This window comes from Osmia lignaria, chromosome 2 (genome assembly GCF_051020975.1).
Source record: "Osmia lignaria lignaria isolate PbOS001 chromosome 2, iyOsmLign1, whole genome shotgun sequence".
Classification (NCBI taxonomy): Eukaryota; Metazoa; Arthropoda; class Insecta; order Hymenoptera; family Megachilidae; genus Osmia; species Osmia lignaria.
Window position 1 is genome coordinate 6,899,647 of NC_135033.1, and position 19,555 is coordinate 6,919,201.

The 19,555-nt window shown below is 38.9% G+C and overlaps 1 protein-coding gene across 2 annotated transcripts in view; it reads right to left on the reverse strand.

Moving 5' to 3' along the window:
* LOC117607056 (cell adhesion molecule 3-like) overlaps window positions 1–19,353 on the reverse strand; it is a 39,473-nt gene extending 20,120 nt beyond the window's left edge. Inside the window, exons 1-3 of one of the 2 annotated variants that reach the window (XM_034330269.2) lie at window positions 14,483–19,338; window positions 13,102–14,186; window positions 3,290–3,498 (exon numbers count right to left, since the gene is read on the reverse strand). In XM_034330269.2, the coding sequence (XP_034186160.1) occupies window positions 3,290–3,498; window positions 13,102–13,138 (246 nt within the window). In that variant the 5' untranslated portion in view covers window positions 13,139–14,186; window positions 14,483–19,338. Of the gene's footprint in view, window positions 1–3,289; window positions 3,499–13,101; window positions 14,187–14,482 lie in introns of both variants that reach the window. The other variant, XM_034330271.2, reaches the window with a different exon arrangement.
* Window positions 19,354–19,555: the final 202 nt, after the last annotated feature.

Genomic DNA, 19,555 nt, shown 5'->3' on the forward strand with positions numbered 1-19,555 from the left:
GGACGCGTGAAATGATATCGATCGTTGAAGTTCAAGCGCTAATAAATTTATAAACGTACACTGTTAGCTAAAAGTAATGGACCGTATGCTCAAAATTTGGTTTTGTGACAAGACCATAAAGGATTACTGAAGTTACTGCATCGCAATTAATAATAAAATTTTTTTTACATTTTCTAAGTGGAAAAAGTGATATATTTTCAATATTTTTTAAATAGGAAGTTTAATCAACCCTTTCTTACCCCTTTCTTTTCCTAGAGTTGATAATAATCTCAAGTAATTAAGGATTTTATTTAATATTTGAAAAAATATAATTATGCATAAATTCTACATACTTTCATTAAAAGATTAAATAACTTCTTTCACGTTTTCATCAAGGGGTGGTTCTATACTTTTGGTCGATATTATACCTGAATACATTTTTGCTCTTTCTATCCGCAGAACGCATCAGCGTAGTTTCGCGTTTATTAAACAACAGATTATTCGCGTGGCTATTTAGAATTTCGAGTTCAACTAACTTCCCCGCTTTCGTATTTCGATTTTATGAAGAATTCTATATAATCCGTGATACTGGGTCGTTCTAACTGGTGAAACTGCAGCAAATAACTTCCTACGCGGAGAATTGAAAAACATTTGGCGTTTATCCGTCGGTTCTCGTTAGATATTTACTGATTCGCGGAATATTCGACGATGAAAATTGTACGCACGCATAATCTGAATTTTTCTCTGCGAAACGAGCAATTGCGTAATCGGAACAACGCTAAGTAATTGCTTGATAATGTATATATTTTTTTAGAACTTATTCCCAAAAGTTCAGCTGGATTTTCGAAAAAAAAAAGCAGAGCTGAATACTTTTTTGCAAAAGTCAAAAGCACGATTAAAATAACATTCGCTGCTCGTTTTATCAGTTTTATACCTGAGGAAAAAAGTATCTCCCGTAAACCGTGGAAAAGCGAGATCTAATTAGCCTGTTCCAAGCGGTTCTACTACTTCCAAAGGAAGCAGAGTCTGTCGAAAAAGAAGAAATACACTCCGTCCAGGTTAAAATTTAGGTCGATTATGAAGCTGCTTTCTCCTAACCACTATCTTACACACGGGGAAAAGAACTTCGAAGCGGAGGATATTTAACCCTTATCGCTTCAAGAATATTACAACTTGTTTGCCAACCCCTGGCGCCTATTCATTTTCCGAACTTCAACTTGCTACAAAAAGACGTCAGATAATTTTTACAAGGTGGTTGATTATTAAGAAATACATATAAATGCAAATAAGTGGTTAGAGTGATAAGAGTTAACAAATGGTAAATGTTGTGTTATTCAGGATCTAACTTTAACTCTAGAAAGGTGGAGCTTTGCAATAGCCATTCATTAGCAAGCTTAATTGATTATTAAACTGTAACAATTTTTTAGAAATAATATATTTTTAATATTTCTGATTGGTGGGCTTGAAGAGCCCAAATAATAATTCTTCAATTATACAATAAATATATATTTTTATTTTAATTATTATATAGCAATATAATTGCAAAATCTAATGTGAAAATTTGCTTAATGACATATAAGATAAAAAATTCTACTATCGAGCCATTCGCTGTCCGAGAGTTAAGCATTGATAGAAACTGTTCAATAGTGTATCAAATATATTTCAATACCCCATTTGCCAGGTGAGTTTCATCGAAATTGCCTCGTAACCACTTTACGATGCCAGACACCGTAGAAAATATGAACTATTCTATATTGGTTCGGTAACTGCTTCTCCTCCACTGAATGACACATATAATCTCTTATTTTACAATCTTACCAGCTCTTCTACGATTGTTTCCCGATACATTTAGGACAGCCAATGTTCGACTGTTTCCCGATATACAAACTTTACACTTTTCCAAGTGAAAAACGAGCAAACGAGAGACAGGATGAAGGACTAGGTAACCATTATGGCGAAACGTATCCGTCGATACTTCCGACCACTTACAATATCGAGCCGGGAAACGAAACAAACGCAAAGTCGTACCCGGCTCAACTTCCATTTATCAATCTTTCATTTCACGTCTTTGTACATTCGAATGGGGCCAGCTGTTGATAAATCTGTTGATTCTGATAGAAGCAAGGAGCTGGTAATTGAATCTGGAGATTGAGAAATATGCAAATGATTCCGCCCGCTAACAGAAAACTTATTTAAATGAGAATAAAGATTTATGAATGCATCCCTTTCGCACGGATTCTATCTTACCGTTTGTCCCGTTTAATCCCATCGTTATTAAAGGTAACACCCCTCACCTTAGATTGATCTTTGTATACAAAGCGAATGATAAATAAGAAATGAAAATAACAGGAGTAGAGAGATTTAAATAGATTAAAATAAATTGAATGGAACTATAATAGAACAATATAAGTGATAAGGTCTATTTGAACATTTCTACAGCGACGCGCATAATTTTAATTTTCAACCCTCGGACGGTGGCTCGCCGAAATAGCCAGAATTTTAATATAATTTCAGATCATTTTTCAGTTTTATTCTCGACATTTTAGAGTGAAAAATAAATGCTATTTACTTGAATAATACCATCCCTCTAGAATTAAAAGAAAGCATCGCCGTTTTGTTAATTTCCTCAGTGACGATCAAAGAGATCGTAAGACGAAGGGGTTAAGTAGTTCAGACGAAGCACAAAACATCTTGGCGAGTGGAAAAATCACTTTCCACGATATTACCTACGATCACTTTACCTCGATCGTCTGGGCCGTCTATCAAGAACAGACAACTCGACCCGATCGTCCGTGTCGAAGAAGCCGTTTCACTCTTTCCGATCGACGAGCACATTCACCCCACCTCGTGTTTACGATATCGTCGCGAACGATCGCGTTGATATCGCGAGATAATAGTCACGTCGAGGTCTTTCGTCATGCTGCTCCTGCTAAATAGAGAGGCAACCTCGTAAAACTGGCTGAAAGAGGGTGGAATAATTCACCGACGGATTGACGGCGCTGCTCCGCGAGGATCCCTCTTTTGCCGGTGCTCATTAGGGAGGCCAGACAGAACCGAGGAACGTTTCAGCAGGGGTGAAGGGAGGGATATCTGCTCGCCATATTTTACAGCGTTCGGTTATTGTTCCATCCAACTTTTGCCGACTACGATAAATCCTCGCCGGGGTTGCTCTCTCCCCATTGCTTGGGGGAGTCTTTCTTTTTTTCGCCCTGGCGTCGGGTTGGCTCGAGAGAGTGAGAGAGAGAAAGGGAGACTTGTCGAAGCCTACAGGTCGACAAGGGAATGAGAAAGGAGGCAATTCGATGCTCACCTTCACCGTCAAGTTCCCGATGGGGAAAGTCTTGACGACCGGGGTCTCGTTCGGGGCATAGCGATAAAACTCTCGAGTCACTTTGTACCACTTGACGGCGTATAAAGGATCCCCCTCGGTGTCGTACCAGCAGTTCAGTACCGCGGTGCCACCTTTCTTCACGGCCGTCGGTATCTTGACGCGTACCTCTCGCAAGCCGGAGCAAATTCCTGCAACAGATCGTCGATTTTTGTTATTTATCATACTTATGTATCAACGACCATCTAATGATTTAGTACGAATTATTTCGATATGAATTATTCCGTCTTCCGATGAAGAGGAAGCCCCCCAAGTGTCTCCTTTAGATTTCAGTGAGATGCCGATTGATCATATGGTCTATGTAGGGAGTTGATGGTCAAAACATTTTTCATACTTTTGGGACACTTGGGGTGGTTTCCATGTTCATACGTATAAATGCAAATAAAATAGTTTTAATAGTTTCAATTACACTGATAATTAAAAAAAAAGATTACAAAGCCAGATATAAAAATGGATCCTTCATTTATTTTATCCTATGTCTGACTAAATATAAGTATTTCTACTGCGTCTGATTAGATATACATATCTATTGTGTACTACTGTACACTCGCAAGCAAAGCAAGCTTCCCTAAGAAAAATTCTGATATCCCGAGTTAAATTATATCCTAAATCTTATATTTATTAACTAAAAATTATATTATTTTTTTCTATAAATTATGTTTAATATTAATGTTGTATTTACTTCCCCTATATCGCTATTTTCCCTAAGAAGATCTAACTTGATCGCGAGTGTACCTAGCAATGTACGAAGGATTACTAATTTTTTAATTAAAAATTTTGATTTTCCAATTAAACGTACTAGTTTACTAAAATTACTAATTTTCCAATAAAAATTACCAGTATAATTTAGAATCTTTTTACCCTTTTCATTTTCGAAAGAATGACACAGGTATCTTCTTCTTCAATGAAATTCATTACATCGATATTAATCATCGCTAACATTGTTTATCAACATAAAACAGAAGAATAGGGAAAGCTTGCGGCTTTCAGCTTTAGGAACGCATGAAACTGTTAACCGCAAACTTGTCCATATTTATTACAAATCCGGCAGGTGGGATTTACATTTGTTATGAAATAATTCACACGGTATTGTACAGGTGCAACTGGGGCAAATTGTATCGTTGGTTTGAATGGAGGTGAGAAAAATTGCTGGGGATACACGGGCGAATTGTTGGGAACGGGATCTATTTTGTCGCGACCTCGCTGTTTGGTAAATGCAACCGCACGCGATATAATGCGAGCATATCTTTCGACCCTTCTTTATATTTCTTTTTTGTCTGTTTTATTTTTTAAACGCGTAGAAGCGGCGTTCCTCGTTAAATCGCGTTGTAAAGAGTGTTAGGGATAGGTATTCGGAAAGAGTACGGTTCGAGAAATGTTTCGCATTCCGTCGCGAATTAACGAGACGAGTTGAAATTAATGCAGATAGACTTCCCGAGTTTTCTGAAGAGTTTCGCGAAAGGGGTAGAGGTAGAAAAAAAAAGTTAGCAGTGTATATATTATTTTGAGGCAAAGATAACGTGATTGGTGGAAGAGATCCATGGAAATAAGATTGATTTTCTTCAATTATAAAGCTCGCTTTTTATGCTAATTTGCGTAACATTTTTATTGCAGCAATGTTTAATAAATTGCGGTAAAAATGTTTCGTTCGTACCAATTCATCGATAATATGAAAATCATTGCAGAGATATTGTCTGGAAAATAGAAAAATAATATTCTAATATTTTATAGATTATTCGTTGTAAAATGCTGTTTTCTTTATTTTATTTTAATTGAATTATATAGATAACGATAAACAATTTGTTTACAAAAGAGATAAAAATTCTGCAAATGATGAGATTTTTATCATTTTTGTAATTTTCAGAATTTTTCCCTCTGGTGTAAATAATTGCACATGCTGTTGTAATCAAAGTAAAATAAAGAGGAATTAGCATGTTTAATTACAAAGAAAATACAACAGAAATGTTGAAATTTTCGTTGGCTACGTGCTTGTAATATTTCTGCACTGCATTCTTCGAGGTGCTTATGTTTCTTTGAATACAATTGAATAAAAATTCCAATGGAAATATTTCACTTTTTGAAAACATGTATCACTCCACTCAATAGAGCTTTTTTCACCCTCAACGTACTAATCCGAAAAAACGTTTGAATTTTTTATTCTATAAATTCCACGATTGTATTCTGAATACCCTCGACTTTTTTCTAGATATCCCTTTTTTCAGTTACCTATATAAACCTATCAAAATGTCAACTTTTTTTCACCAGCAAAATTCCCATTGACATGGTTTGTGTTTCACTGTACATTTATCGATAACTATTTCACAGCAAAATAGAAAAAAGGAGAATGCGCTTTTGGAGTTATATTGTTTAAAAAATTTTCATTAAAATATTTCAGTTACGGACAACTAAAATTTTACCTATACACGGATCTTTTTTTTCGGTAGTATTTGTTCGGTAATTCAAGTTTAATTGATTAGTAACTACATTTTTTGTGCAATTTTTATTGTAATTGATTTGGAAATCAAGTAATATTGCTTTTTGTCACGAAATTCGTCTCTAATATTCTAATATTTTGGTATTCTAGTATTCTAGTAGCCTAATAGCTATTCTAATTCTGCTGCACTCTTCTCTTAATATTCTTACATTGTAGCAACTATTTAACTAATACCCGTTACCGCTAATTTTTAAATATCATTTCATTTACCCAAGATATGTCCATTCCATAATAAAAGCAAAAAGTTACGCGATATTTTCCCGAGGGATAGTCAATAGTCTAAATGAGAATGATCGTTACCAGAGATCACAGAACATCAACAACGATTCCTACTGTGCAATTGCAGAGGAACGTCCGTGTTTGTCATCAATAGCAATCGCAAAAGGGTTGGAGGTTTCTCAATAGACCTGTCTGAAACAGATCCACTACTTTGGATTCAGTTCAGGGCACAACAAGCAAACGGCGCATAAACTGGGCGAAATGAATCTGACTAGAGGTAAATGGGACCTAATATTCTGCTGGTCGTGCAGATACAATCTCTTGAACGATATTTAAATCCACAACCGGGTAAAAAGGGCGAGACCAAGAATTATTGCGTGATCAGACTTTCTACGATGTGGTCGTTGTTAATCGAGTTCTCGCGTTCAACGAAATCCCTTCGACGATTAAACGCATTTTTCACGGTTGTTGCTATTTCGTTTGCTTTTAAATCCACTGACGACAATTTTCTTCTCTCCCCCCGTCCCTCCATCCGTCGAATAAACGATTGAAATGTATTTACAGAGTTTTGCAGTTTACAGAAAATTTATATCGAAAGTTGAAACTTTGCTCCCGTTTCACCGTTCACGCTGTTAATTTTCTCGTGTTACCGACAATTTTCTGTTTTTCTTTCCCTGATTGTTTTATTACTTCGGACATCGATTGGTCGATCGAAACACGCTGCAAGGAATTTTGTGTTCCACCTCGAAAGTTAAAATTGCTTTTTATCCTTGGCGATTGCGTTGCTATTAGTTTCTTATTGTCCAATGTAATACCCACATTTGTTCAACTCTCATTTCTTATCAATATTTAATACTTCGCGGACAAAGTTATTAAAATTGTGAATACTCTTGTGAGGTGTGTGAAGCAGTTTGGTTTTAGTCAGAAGGAAAAATGACGGTAACAATAACGGAACGATCTGAACAAGGGTGCCTGCATTTCTCACGAAGTCATTTAACATTAATTCTCAATGAACGAAAGTGCGTTCCAATTGTACTTGGCTACGTATGCCAGGCTTCTCTGTAATATTTCAAGAACCAATCTTATCAAGAGCAGAACAGAAATTATTCTCCATGTAAAAATATTGAAATCTGATTTAGGTGTGATTAATCACTTAACAATTTTTATTATTTTTAACACGTTCCCTGCCATGCAGTTGAAATATAATGTGGCACGTGTTAATAAAATTTGGTATTTTAAAAGGAAAAATAGCATACCGAATTTATGTCCTTATTTTTGAAGGTGACAGAAAATTATTCTTCGTTTATAATAATATAATTATAATTTCGCGCATATTGTTCTGCCAGCGACGAAACAAATATCCATCATGCTTCGTCTCACTAGGCGAAGCGCGATCCTGTCAAAGGGGTTGCACGATTAGATCCAATCAGTGATGGCTGCCCCACAGGTGTCCGAGTGGCCCAATTCCGTACATAAAAGAAGGTAATTTCAACGTTGGGAAGCTTTAGCTGATCGGCCAACAACGCTTCCAATTTCAGCGTCGAATCGAGAAAATCAAAAGGGAACGGAAAAGGGTGCAAGGAATGGAAAATAGCAACGGGAGGAAAGTTGAGAGGGTGGGATCGAAAGGGTTGAGCATCGAAATCGAGGCAGGGGCCTCGGGAAATTAGGTTGTTAAGATTTAATCGGACACAGAGGCATTTTAAACGTCATACGAGGGGGGGGTCGCGAGACGATTTAAATTGCACCAACTTCCTTCAGCCGCGATCCAAGTCGCCGCGGCACGTTGTCCCAGCTAGATAACAGAGATCGTTAAGATTTCTGCCGGATTCCGTTCGCTGGAATTTCATTTGCCAACCCCGTCTTGACTCGTTCTGCCTTTTGCTCAGCCCTCGTAATTTCATCGTCGATACGATTGGCAGCGAATGTTTAAGAATATCCCCTCGACTAGTTTCCGACGATTCCTGCACCTTCGCGAGACGTCAGCTCAACGTGTAAACTTATTACCTCTATTGATTTTTTGGAAAACTCTTGTAGGTTGGACATAAAGATAGAATTTGAAAGATCAACAGAATGATTGAAATTGATTTAGAGGAATGATAGGGGTTGAGGATGTCTGAACAGAATTTTAGTGAACTTGGTATAGAAAGTATAATAATCTTCTGTCCAACGTTTTCTTTATAATAATTTTTCTTTTGAATTGCACCAAATAAGATATTCGAGTAAAAATATGCAAATATAACACAGAGCGGTGCGCACAAGTATTGCAAGTCACTCTTTTCCCGGTGCAATTAGAAAAAAATGTTGCAAAAAGATGGTGAATATTTCAAAGAATTTGTAAGATTGTATATTTTCCGCCAGTGCGACACAAGGTTGAAAATATTTTTTAAAATGCAGAGTATATGAATTATGCAAAATATGCAAAATAAAAGCTACGTATTTAATACAATTTTATGGCGCTCGTGTGAATTTCAAGTGTGTTGAAATTTTGGAAAAACACGCTATTCGCGTTCTAAATTCAGTTAGATCTTATTTAGATGTTATCAAAGCCGAAAGCCACGAACGCTTTGTTCGAAAACTAAATCCAATTTCTCAAGATGCTAACTCACCCCGAACAACGGCATTGCCAGCGAGCCCATTTTCCTAAGTAACTCTACTATTCAGAATCAGAGAAAATTCACAACTACCCGGTTGCAGTAGCTGACGAAACAACCCTTCTCCCGTCAACCAAACACTGTCGAACGCCTTTCTGGTAGAAAACGACTAAGCATAAGGCGACGGAGAATTAAGATTTCTGGCAGACTCTTGGAATTTCATTTGCGACCCCGTGCCTCACCTTTGCCCGTCCGCTCGTAATTTAATCGCCGATGCAATTGGCAGCGGGTGTGCCAGCGCGTTTAAGAAAATCCTGGCGAATTCATTAGCGGACGACTATTAAAACGCCCAAGCAATCTACAAGGGAAGGCTGATATTTAACCCTTGCATACGGAACACCGGCTCATTTCCAACTGTTCACGATTGTTGATGTATCGATCAAATGACACGTTTCATTGGCAATCATTTTAAATCATATTTCCGCATATTTCTTATAATTGACAAATAAGAAATTTTTAAATAATGGTAACAATTTAAGAAATAATGGTAAGAAATTAAAAAATAATTACAATAAAATTGAAAATCCCAGTGTCCTATGATTAAATACTTTCAAAATCATTTTAAAACTACAGAAGGAAACCTTTTGTACATTTTTAAACATCGTCGAAGAAAATATTTAAAGAACGATAACGCAGGCAGAACTGAAAATGTCTCGGCATTTCTGGTGCATTCAGTGTCCCCGGGGTTAAATGGTTTCGTCCGCGCTCGAAAACGAAAAGGGAGACGAAAGTATCCCCCGAGAATGCAAGAAGGTACTCGATTGTCCGTGGATGACAAACAACCAGGCAAATTAGCCAGATCGAGAATCGTGCGGGGATTACAGTGTTGAGAACGAGACGACACGGTAGTCGCGATAAATCTGCTTGTTTTGTTTAGGGCGAACAACAACAGCAACAGCAGGAAGCATGGATTCAGAAGTAATTAAACGCCCCAGCACCCTTGTCGTCTCTTTTCTCTTTCTCTCTCTCTTTCTATCTCTCTGTTTCCCTCCGTTGGCGGAGATTCTTTCGTTCTGCGGTCGGGGGACAACATTTTCTCGGGCCAGCGCAGCGGAGGGTAGTACCGGGCGCGAAGAATTGCCGGTTGCGTAAGAAACGGCGAGCCCGTGAATAAATCGGGTCGCTTGCTCCAGAGAATTACTCCATATCCCGTATAAAGGGACGATCCGCATTTCAAGTGGCGACCCATTGAAACGGGGGTCTGCTGCCAGCACGACAGAACGTCGCGGCCGTGCCGCATGAAAAATGACAATCGTAACACACCGGCTCTTCGTTGGAAGGCAGAAGAAGTAAAGAAAGAAGGGAAAAAAAAAAAGGAAACAGAGAAATATCAACGACCACGATACGAACGAGGGAGGGAAAGGAAAGAAAAGGGTAGAAACGTTAACCGGAAGTGGGGAACGCAAAAAGAGAAAAGAAAGCCACGAGAGAGAAAAACGCAGGCGACGAAGTTGCGACACGCTCCAGCGGGACGACTTGCATTTTTCATGCGGTCGTGTAAGTGCACGTGTATCGGGGGATAGGATTTAAAAGAATGAAGAAAAAAACAAAACGAGAAAAATGGAAAAAATAATAATAAAATGTTGCCCCCGGAGAAAGTATAGGAAACGGAGACGACAGGGACTGCAGGATGGAAACAGAAAAAAAACAGAGGTAAGGAAAACAATCTCGCTGTGGTGTAACGAACGATCGAGAGAATAGTTGGGATAGAAGAATAAAAAAAGGGTGATCGGGAGAAATGGAAAAAAGAAAGAGAATGGAGGAAAACGGAAAAAGAGGAAGGAAAGAGCGTTCGATGCTGGTGAAATCGCTACAATGGAATCGACAGCTCGACACTGCGCGATCGTATTTCACGTTCGCGATCGACGAAAAGGGTTGCTCGTGAGTTACTCGATGTACACGGGGTGCAACCTAGTACGTGGAACCCACTTGAGTGATGGATTCACCACTTGGAAGCGATAAAAAATAAGGCTTATATAAAGACGTGCCTGACTCGATCTTGTTTTCCAACTACGAGTATTGTATTTCTAAGATTCGTGGTACGAAATGAATAAGAAAATTATTTATGCGAAAATTGTAAGCTTTTTCTAATGTGTTATATGAAACTCATTTTCTGGTAACTGATTTCTAATTTTTTGTTTTAAATTCTAGAATTTATTCATTTTTTTAAACACAGATATGTACCGGTTTATATTTCATTTCTTTTAATTTTCAATGAAAATTTAACATTTACTTTTCATATTCAGCCGAAATGAAAATTTAATTGTAAATGAAAGCTGTTGTAAGAAAAACTTCGACAAGTAGATAAAAATAGTCACATGAAATACTAAACCTCAAAGTGACACCAGCTGTCGAACTGTTAATAAACTTCATTAGTACGTTCGAATACTTAATTATTGATCCAGTTATTGAAACCGTCTTATCTACAAATTGAAGGAAACAGAGTTCTACTGTATTTATGAATGAATCCACCCCTAAGGTGTCTGCTACACATTACATTATACCCAGCAGATGAGTTTCATCGTTGGTGCGAACTCGTAAAACCGGAATAGATTCGATTAGGCAGGCCGGCTGATACGGTTTTTCCGCGTTGAGTTTCCTTCGTTGGCGGCCGGAGCCGAGGCGAGAAGCGGAAAGGAAAAAACGAAGAAAAATTCGATGAAGTGGCAATGAAATAAGCCAAGGGGAACAAGCGCGAGCGAGAGGGGGATTGGCGGTGAAACAGGGCTAAAACGGGGCCACGATTTGTTGTAGCGAGCGAAGTGGAGCGAGGAAGTCCTGGCCTGGAACCTGGTGCTCGTTCGAGCAGCGTTAACGCAATTATCCATTGACACAATTATTCGTCAAATTCATTAAATTTCCATTATGGGTAACGCTTGTCCGCGTTTTACGAACCGCGGTAGGAGCAGTGACCCCTCGGTGCCAGCGTCTCGTCTAGCGAATCAACCCCTAGCGAGTTCAATGCTCCGATGGATAAGAATCCTCTCGATTCAGCTAGTTGTATCTTCGTCCCTCTGTTTATCCATCCACCGTCTCTCCCTTATTTCCTGAACCATCCTTCTCGATTTCCACTTTTTTTTTTTTTTCTTTCCTCTTCCTCCATGTTTTTACGTTCGTGGGTAAAAGCGCGAAGCAATTTTTTCCTCGTCGCTCGATATCGTTGTTTGTCGACAGGATATTCGTTCGCAAACGTGCTCGCCAATCGAGCTGTTCAATTCGTATCGCCGAATAAATAGTTGCTAGGACAAATATTTTAACCGCTCGTTGACGATTCAGCTGCCGTATCGTGGAAAACGATCTCGACATCTGACTTTTCACGGTTCACCATTCTCTTTCCCTTTTCCACGCAGATCCCTCAATCCGCGTGTTTTTTACACACGTACCTACGTGTACGTTCACTTTTTTTTTCGTTCCTCCATTTTTTTTTTTTGCTCCTTTATCGCCTGTTTCAACCCCCGATTTTTTTTTTTTTCATTTATTTTTTAGCTTTCCTCCCCCTAAACAAAGAGTCGGTCGATACACACCGGTCGCGGCACGTGAAGCGAGGCGAAATTACAAAATTTCACGGAAACGTTGAACATTTTTTTTTCTCCCTCTCTTTCCCTTTCGTTTCGTGCGTTCATTTTTAATCGAAGCCAGCTCGCAAAGAGAACAGAGCCGAGAGAGAGAAAAAAATAGAGAGTCAGATTTTAAACCGTCTGTATCATTGAAATTTCCATGCACGTTCACCCCCGACAATCGTGCACCCCGGTGCCGAAAGTTCCCGTCGTTTGAACGGTGCCTCGTCATGACTCCTAATACGAGGAAGGATAAAAAATGCAAACCGTCGCAGCAACGATCTTCCGCGCACTCTGAATGAAGAGTTGAAGAGCTGGAGGGGAAAAAAACAGTCCTGACGACGCGACTCGTGCACAGTGGAAATTAACCCGTGTTTCAATCCCCTCAAAGAGACGGCCGCACGCTTTTCACTAAACAACCCCCGTCGCTGTTGCGCGAAATCGTACTTAAAATTCATGCCTCTGATCTCGTCCGTGTACCGTGGATCCTTCTGTCCTCGAGTTCGCTTCAATCTCGCGCTATTAAAGAACAAGCATCGAGCGAAAAGAAAAGGACAAAAAGAAACCCGGTGTACGGGGGGTTCCGCGAACAGATCAACTTCCTCTGTTATGCTGGAAGGAAACTCGAAACACCAGAATTCAAAAAAAAAAAAAGAAAAAAAGAAGTAGACCACGAGGTGGCTAATCGGTAGAGGACACGTCGCGTCGGGCCAACGTCCCGGCGAGGAAGCCCGATCCGATGGGTCATGCGGTCGTACTCCGGTTAAAAAGATCAAGGAAGAAAAGAAAAACACAGTTGTGTTTACTCACCCACTACGTGAACGAGCAGAAGGATTTTCAGTTCCATCGATGATCCTGTCGCGTCGTGTACACGCGTTCCTTATTGTTTCTGCGTTCGAATGTCCTTCGGTACGTGGTGCGACGGCTGTGTGTGGTCGTAACGCGGCCGACGCGACGCGTCTCTTCGCATGTCGCCCTTCCAGTTCGGCTCGTCTCCCCTTCAGTAGCCCTGCTGCGTGTCCACGTCGACGCTGCTGCCCGACGACATCCCCCTTACATAATAGCAAACGAGGACGGTCGCTCGTCCGACGACGGTGTGTGCCTTCGGTCAGCGTCAACGCGAGATGTACCTCTGACCCCGGTGCGGTGTGTACGCGGTCTGCGGTGCCGGGTTCTCTTCTGTTCGCTACTCCCTCCTCCTACACCCTCACTCGGTAGGGTTGACGCTCCGCGCAGAATCAATTTCCTTGCAAAACGACGTCGAGGAACGGCGCGAGTACGATTGCGCGCGCAACCCGTACCAAACTCGAGGATCCTCTCTATGACCGGCCGGCCAGCGTTCTATCCTCTGTCCCGTAGCCGTCTTTCAGGATCGTTCGCGTGTGCCGGTAAGCCGGAGACTGTGTCGGTGAAAATCTGGCCCACCGATAGATTCCGAGCAACCCCGAGCCGATAGGCCAACCACCGTCACCCACCCACGCCAACGTCACCCATGTCTCTCTACGGCTGGCTGTGTATTCACACAGGACGAACGCAGCCAGCTCTTGTAACGTGGAACACGCTAAACTCGTAACCAGCCAGCCCTGAGCTTCGTTCTTCGCGACACGGACGCATCCTTGCCCTTTGTGCGAAACCCTATTGTTCTCTTCAGCTACTACGGGCCATCGATACCGGCAATTCCTTTTGCGAATGCCGCGATACAGATATATGAACAGAGGATAAAAGAGAGAGATTGGGTGGATAGAGATGCTAGCAAGTTCGATATACCTATACCGGCGAATCTCAGTCAATTCCGATGCGAAAGTTTCATTTTGTGGGATTCGAACGGTAGTTGAAGGGGATGATGTTTCGTTTGATGTATTTTCAAAGTATTTGTATCGCAAGTATCTCGAATCCTAAAATAAGTACCTGCGATTAGAGAATTGTACAGTATCGAAACTTACAGTAGACTTACTTGTTTAATTATTATAAATTATGTTATTTTCTTCTAAATCACTTTTAATATTAATATCGTCAAAATTAAGATTTTTAGAATTCTAGTATACTATAGCTATTTGTTATGATTGCCTAAATATTTTTCTTGAACGCAAAAATAGTTATAACTCAGAAATGAATCGAAATAAAAATAAACATTTTTACAAACAATTTGTATTATTTGCTGTGCTGAATAACCATATATTGTTATACTTACTGTACAATAACAAGGATGTCTGTGAAGGATACTTCCTGTCCAAGCAATGATTCTAACTGGAAGTCACTCGAAGACACGGTCCATTCTATTGATTGGCACCAGTCGAGTGGCTTGTTCTCCAAGAAAGTCTTTGTGTGGATTTTTAATGAAATTTTCTTTACGTAACACCTGTTGGTTGGACTTCGAGTACATAGGTAAGTAAATAAAGGTGAGCTTGTCGTTCCAGGCTATTCCAACGCTTTCGTTTCACCGACGAATTGCGTTAATTTGTTACCGTGTCGCTCACTTACGATTTCCGTTAATTAGAGAACTACGCGAAACGTTCAACACAAATTGGAATTGAAGTTACGCGCGGACGGGAAAATTTTATACATATATTACTTGAGAAACGATTGTGCGGATAGTCGGTGGTTTACGGAACATTCAACAGCAAAATTATGTTTCGAAAACAGTATGGGAGTAGAATTGGAGCCGCAAGATTTTATTAATTATCGATTAAACGAATTTTGGTAACTACCTTTAATGTAATATTTCCAGAACGAGTTTGTTTGTACGCAATCACTTTACCTTGTTATCCTCGTTCTCAATATTCTTGATTATTATTTTTCTTTTTTCTTTTAATATGGATATTTCTGTGACATTTATCATTTCTGAATGAATGGTAAAATATTTACCTATTCGATGCGTTCTATGATAAATTTGTATAATTAATTAATTACTTGATTTTGTAATTTCTTTTTAAATCATTGACTCATATCACTTTTTTGTGGAGGGTGCAATATATGTTTCAGAAGTTTTCTAAAAATAAAAATGAAATATTTCAAAGATCATGGTAAGTTGAAAAAATCTTCCACATACATATGTAAGAATGCTGCTATCCATCGTAACTTAGTTTCCTGGTTCTGTCCCGTTTCCTTTTTGAATATGGACAGAAAAGAAAAGGTCTTGCACGGTATAATTTTTTTCCATATATTATAACGAATTTGAATGTGGTAATTACATGGTCCAAATACAATGCAAAAGTTGCAAAAATGTTTGCAAACAGTTATGTTTGTAATTACCTGCTAACGTTTACTATGTTATTTTTGAAACAGGGTAGAAATTAATTACATACATTTAGTTCTTTAACTTCCATCCTATTGTCTCCAGGTAGTCATAGAATAATAAAGTGTATTTATATAAAAATTTCCAGAAGTTTAATCTAATTTTTTAACTCGTTTTCAAAATTTCATGCATAATATTTTTCTCATAAATAAAAATCTTTAGTTGAGAAATTTGAATACCTAATTTTAATCGATGGATCAGTTGTCATGATTGACCCAGTTATTACCGTTTAAGAGTTAATTTTGGATTTCCATTCGTACAATCGCGATCCGGCTTTTCTAGAAAAAATAGACATGTCCCGGGTCTCTACCCTTCCCCATAGGCTTCCGCGGGGTAAATGACAGTACACTGATCCATGGTTCCCCACCATGAGGATATAATTTTCAATTATATAACTACTAAATTTGATAGTATTTAATAACTGAAAATTATGTTATTTTCCCCCTTAATTACTTTTAATATTGATATCCTCAAAATGGAAATTTTTAGAACTCCTGTATCTCCTATATCCCCATTTTCCTTACGGAAGATTGGTTTGATCGCGGATGCATCGTAGAACTTCCTTTCATAAATAACTAAAAAAAAATCCTCCAAAGTTTTAAATAATTTTCCTCCCAAACCACACACGATCTCGTTGAAAGGTCCTCCAGAAAAGAAGTAGGGGGTGGTAGAGTGAAAGATTAAAAGGGTAAAATCCATGCGGCAGCACAGCCCAAACAATATTACACGCGAAGCATCCAATTTCCTGCTAATACGAGGGCAGAAAGTACAGGAGATGGATTTCAACGATCTCGCTTTTTGCCAGTGCAATTTTTCAGAATAATCTGTCGGAAAATTTGCCGCCCTCTGCAAGGTACGTGACTTACGCGTGACAGTGCTTCGTCACACTTACCTTCTTGCAGATTGCACATTTTTCAATAACGTCCTCTCAGAATGATGGATAGGATAAGCAGCCACCACCGTAATGTGGTCTCCTAAGTTGCTCTCTCATGACTCCAGTCTCTTACATTTTTATTTAATATCTCTCACCCATCACTATCCTTTATGAACATCAACCATACAGCTAGATATTTATGCATCCGTTTCATACTATTTTGCATAATCACCAAATTTCTCATAAGAAAATAATTATCAATCTAACGCTCATCGAGTGATCGATTCAGAACAATAAATGCTAAAAATGACAGAAGGCAAATTGTTAAATTCTGCACAATAGCTTTCGAAAAATATTTACAAAAGGTACATGTGTTCAATTGTGATGCGTGTTAAAAGGGCTGACCGTCTACTTTAATTTGAAGCAACTTGAAAATTGTGGCTGGTTTGTTTTGCTCGTTTATAAATGTTGTCGAGATGTTAAATTGGTCGAGATTGAAATTTCGACGACGAGTTTCGCGTGAATGTGGACACTTTCGAGTATGTAATTGAATTTCAAGTGGACAAATTGTTAGATCGTTATGTAGACAGGTTTTGTTTGCGAAAAGCAGTAGCCTGCTTGTGTTTCGATACGGTCGGAAGCATTGCACGATTTAACGTGGTAAAAAACACCGGAAACCGAGGGCAGGAAAAATGGTAAGCGTCAAGTGTGCCCTGTTTTGCTTGGAAATAACACACGGAAACCAGAGTACCGGCGAACGGTTCGAGGTGGAAAAAAATATTAAGCCCTGGATAAGAAAGTCTAATCCATTCGCCATATTTTTGGGAGAGATGAAAGGTCTTAAGAGCAGAAAACGTTGAAACAGTCGTAATGCAGTTTTCACGTTCTAACGGGGAGTATTTTTATTTCCTCGTAAAACCATCTTCATGAAAAATATTGATTTTCATGCCGATTACCATAACTCATTGTTTGAAGTAATAATGTCCGGGTACCTGCCCATTGATTACTTGAAAATCAATTCTTTTATTAATGAACCATTCAAAATGTTCGAATCCCTTTAATCAGTCCACGAACTGGAAAGTAAAAGAATCAATTAAATTTCTCAATCCATTGTGTCTTATATCTTTAACCACGATCAGGACCATAAAAATGCAAAGATATAGAACGTGAAATAAACTTCATTTAGAAGGTATTACAGGCTAAAACTATTCAAAGGCATCACGCAAGTAAATTGGGAAGTTTCTTAATTAAAAAGATGAACCTTTAACAAAACAATGGTGAAGACCCTTACCATGTTTTTAACCCCCGGATAGCGGACCATGGAGAGATCCCGGTTTCAATTTAATTTTATATTTCACATTATTCGCATTTTCCAAATTTCACTTTTTACTTTCTTTTTTAAACTACATTTTCGTGTGTAAATACAATAAAGTATTACACACAGAAGGGGATATACGATACGTACGTATACTAAACTGAAATTGACCCTGCATTCAGTTTGCGAGGGTTAATAAAGATCCTCCTCAGGGACTGACGCAAATCCTGAAGAGGCTCAGGAATAACGTAGGTACTTTCTCTCCTTTACCTCGTCGTCTTACGCAACAGGGTGCTTTAATTCGAAAACTATAGACCCTTCGGGCGAGATACTGCCGTTTCCTTCGTGCTCCCGTGGTTTCGATCGAGAAAGGTGAAATTATTTTCACGGAATCACCTTAAGGCTCCTCCAGCGGAGCTTTTATCTCCTCCATCTTTCCCCGGCAACCGTCGGTTTCTTGCATTACACGTGTTTATCAGCCAGCACGAATACTGCTGGCCGTTCCACGGAAACCAATACCGTGGAAACTGTTCGCGTGCATACGCAGCCCGAATCTGTCCTACCGATGGATACCACCCTTGCTAACCCTGCCTTGCAACCCTCCAACGTTCCCTGGACTACGACCACCCCTATGGACGAAACGATAGCACCCCATGCACAGTTGTGTCACGCGAAATTTTCCCTTCTTTCACCCCTTATCTTTCACTTCCTCTTGCAACGACGCGACGTCGTACAATGAGAGACCTAACGACCTTACGATACGGTCGAAATTGCGTAACTTTGTTTCTATTTTAAATATTGATTTATTCTTATACAGTTTCGCTTGTTCAACTTGCAAAATTTTAAAGAAACACCACTTTATTCCATAAATTTAATAGCACTAATATTTTTTCTATTTGGAAAATTATAAAAAATCATCTTTGATTGCTGTTAGTTTGTTTCACCTTGTGGTATTTCAAAGTCTTTTCTCTTCAGTTGTGTTTTTCGCATTTTTAGAAAGCGATGCAATAAATTTCGAATGTACGAGCGCGTTTATGACAAAACGTAGCGTTCCTGTCGTTAACCCTCGTCGGTTCGACGAATTTCTTTCGTTTTCTTTCCGAGAGACACGCGGACCGGAAACCGAGTGGAAAAATAGAAGGAAAGCTAGCGGTGTTACGGTGTCGTTCCCGGTTCCTTCAATTTGCTCGAAGAGCTTCAACGTTTCTTAGAAGCTGCGTCAGGGGTTCCTGTCTCTCTTGGTTAAATGATAATTGGGAGAGAACGGTTTTTACGAGGCTAAGGGGTTCGATTGGAATTTTTATTTTTATTTTTCACGATATCTTTGATGTTCTCTCCTGATACTCGTATAATTTGGGGAAATTGCCAGCCACCGAGGGTGAAATGTTTAACTTTAACACTTTATCTACCATGACCTTACAACTTATCAGTAAACTGTGAATATTTGACCATTTATTATTTCATTAACCGATCAAAATTAAAATCCATGTTATTAAGAGCTTTCCTAGTTGTAGTAAAAAATTGTAAAATTCCAATTAGATATCTTGTAATCACTTGATTTTTCAAAATCTATTTCTAGTTTGAATTATTACATTTTTAAGTGATAATTTTAATAATAAACGAACATATTAATGAACATTTCCGAATACAGTCTTCGCTTTAATATTTTCCAAAGTCTCCACTTTAGAAAGCTCTATTTCCATAACATTTCCATTGGATACGCTTCCTCAAATTTCAATGCAATTTACAATATTTCCGCATTATCCTGTCAGATTCTTGA